A 2,097-nucleotide genomic window follows, 5' to 3' on the forward strand; every position below is an offset into this window, starting at 1 on the left:
AGGGGCTTTCAGTGCTGCTTCCTCCTGAAGGAGCATCCTTCTGTCAGTCTTGCTTTTCCACCTGTAGGCTGACAGAGGACAGTGGAGCAGCCAACACACAAGCCTACCATTTGTACATGGCTAAAGACCGTGGTGATTTTATAGCATCCTGGGCATTTCACATCCATAAAGTAGGAATTGGGGCTCTGCACCAGGCGCTTTTTCTTGTGTTTCCTCTTCTCATCCTCTGGAGAGAGATGAAGAAGATCCTTTGCGAGAGGCATGTTCTCAGGGATGTCGTCACCGCCGGAAAGGTCATGGTGTCTTGAGAGCAGTGCTGGGGAGCCCATTCTGTTATACCTGCTGGAAACTGTTTTGTCCTTCATCCTAATGAGGGGGAAAGAGAGACAGAGACAGAAAGCAAAGTCAGTATAGCAGCTCAGAAGCGTCAGAAGTTCAAGACTGGAGGCCAGAAACATGGTCTAGTGCTCCTAATCTGGTGACCTGAATTCAGTCCCCAGGACTTACACGGTAGAAAAAAAAAGAGTCTTCTGATCCACCGTTTGTGTGCTTTGACACACAAACGCACAATAAACAAATGGAAATAAATAAATAAATAAAGTTCAAGGTCAGCCCCAACTACGTATTGATTTTCCAGGCCACCAAACATGTATGAGACTTTATCTCTTGAAACAAGAGGTGGGGTCAGGGGAGGGGGAAGAGGAGGGGAGAGAAGAGAGAACAGCCTCCTGCCCTTCACCCTTTTATACCCCCACATTCTGTAACTTCAGTCCACACTTGTAGCACAGTCCCTGCTCAAGCGGATCCTGGCTGTGGCTTTTCATAACCACAGCCGTGAGCTATTGTGTTGACCCAGCGCAGTGGGTCTCAGAGCACAGAATACTAGAGAGGCCAGAGATTGCCAGGTGTTCCTGCTCCAGTGAGCACCAGAATACACCTCAGAGCTCTGATCTAGACCAGAAGACCCAGTAAGAGCACTGTAGTCTTAGGCCTTAGCTGCTAATACACAACAGGGTTTGAGAATATAGACTCTGGTGTCTGAGGTGGGGGTGGGGGTGCTGTCCAAATCCCTGTCCATTGCTTACATTCTGGATATAAACAATCGGGTTGATGGATGCGACAAGATTACGTTTTTTTGAAGATAACACCTCCGACTTTATATAGATGCATACTAGAATGTTCAGGGTAAAATATACAACAGTCGATTTCCTTAAAATGATTAGATATGAGCCGGGGAGATAGCTCAGGCAGTGGTGTGCTTGCCTTTCAAGCATAAGGGTGTGAGTTAAATCCTATGCTAAAAACAAAGCAAGCAAATGAACAACCCCTCCCTGAACTACGTGTGGTAGCCTGTGCTTATAATCCCAGCTAGGAGGCAGACACAGATGGATCCATGGGTGTCTCAGTCAGTGTTCTATTGCTGTGAAGAGACGCCATGACCACAGCAACCCTTATAAAAGAAAGCATTTAATTGGGGCTGGCTTACAGTTTCAGAGGGCCAGTCATTATTATGATGGTGGGGAGCATGGTGGCACACAGGCAGACAAGGTGCTGGAGAAGTAATTAAGAGGTCCACATCGGGATCTACAGGTAGCAAAAAGAGAGTGACACTGGGCCCAGCTTGGCTCCTTGAAACCTCAAAGCCCACTCCCAGTGATGCACTTCCTCTAACAAGGCCACACCTCCTAATCCTTTCAAACAGTTACCAAGCATTCAAATCCAATAGCCACTCTTATTCAAACCACCACAATGGGAATAGCCGGCCATCCTAGTCTGCTCGATAAGTTCCAAGCAAACTCATTATGCTTTAGAGGCCGTCTAAAAGCATTTTCTAAGGTGAATGACGGCTGAAGAATAACAACTGAATCGTCCGGTGACCTCCATACACATGGGCACACACACACGGGTGCGGACCTTTTTCACACGGGCTCACATATGTGCATGCGCACAAAATAATAAAATGTTTAGATTAGAAAAACAAACAGCAAATGAAAGGAAAGGGAAGATGAATTACGTGAGTAGCTGTTAACCTTAGGGAACGGATGTGTGGAACTTACTATGCTAGCCTGTTGTTCCCCACCCCCCCCCCAGGGTTAA

General features: G+C 46.9%; 1 protein-coding gene across 1 annotated transcript; it reads right to left on the reverse strand.

Moving 5' to 3' along the window:
• Positions 1-8: 8 nt before the first annotated feature.
• LOC114635845 (40S ribosomal protein S27-like) lies at positions 9-273 on the reverse strand. Its single transcript, XM_028784242.1, has one exon. It carries the CDS (start codon positions 261-263, stop codon positions 9-11), a length of 255 nt encoding a protein of 84 aa, XP_028640075.1. The 5' UTR covers positions 264-273.
• Positions 274-2,097: the final 1,824 nt, after the last annotated feature.

The sequence above is a fragment of the Grammomys surdaster genome, unplaced genomic scaffold (assembly GCF_004785775.1).
Source record: "Grammomys surdaster isolate TR1022 unplaced genomic scaffold, NIH_TR_1.0 118562, whole genome shotgun sequence".
NCBI lineage: Eukaryota > Metazoa > Chordata > Mammalia > Rodentia > Muridae > Grammomys > Grammomys surdaster.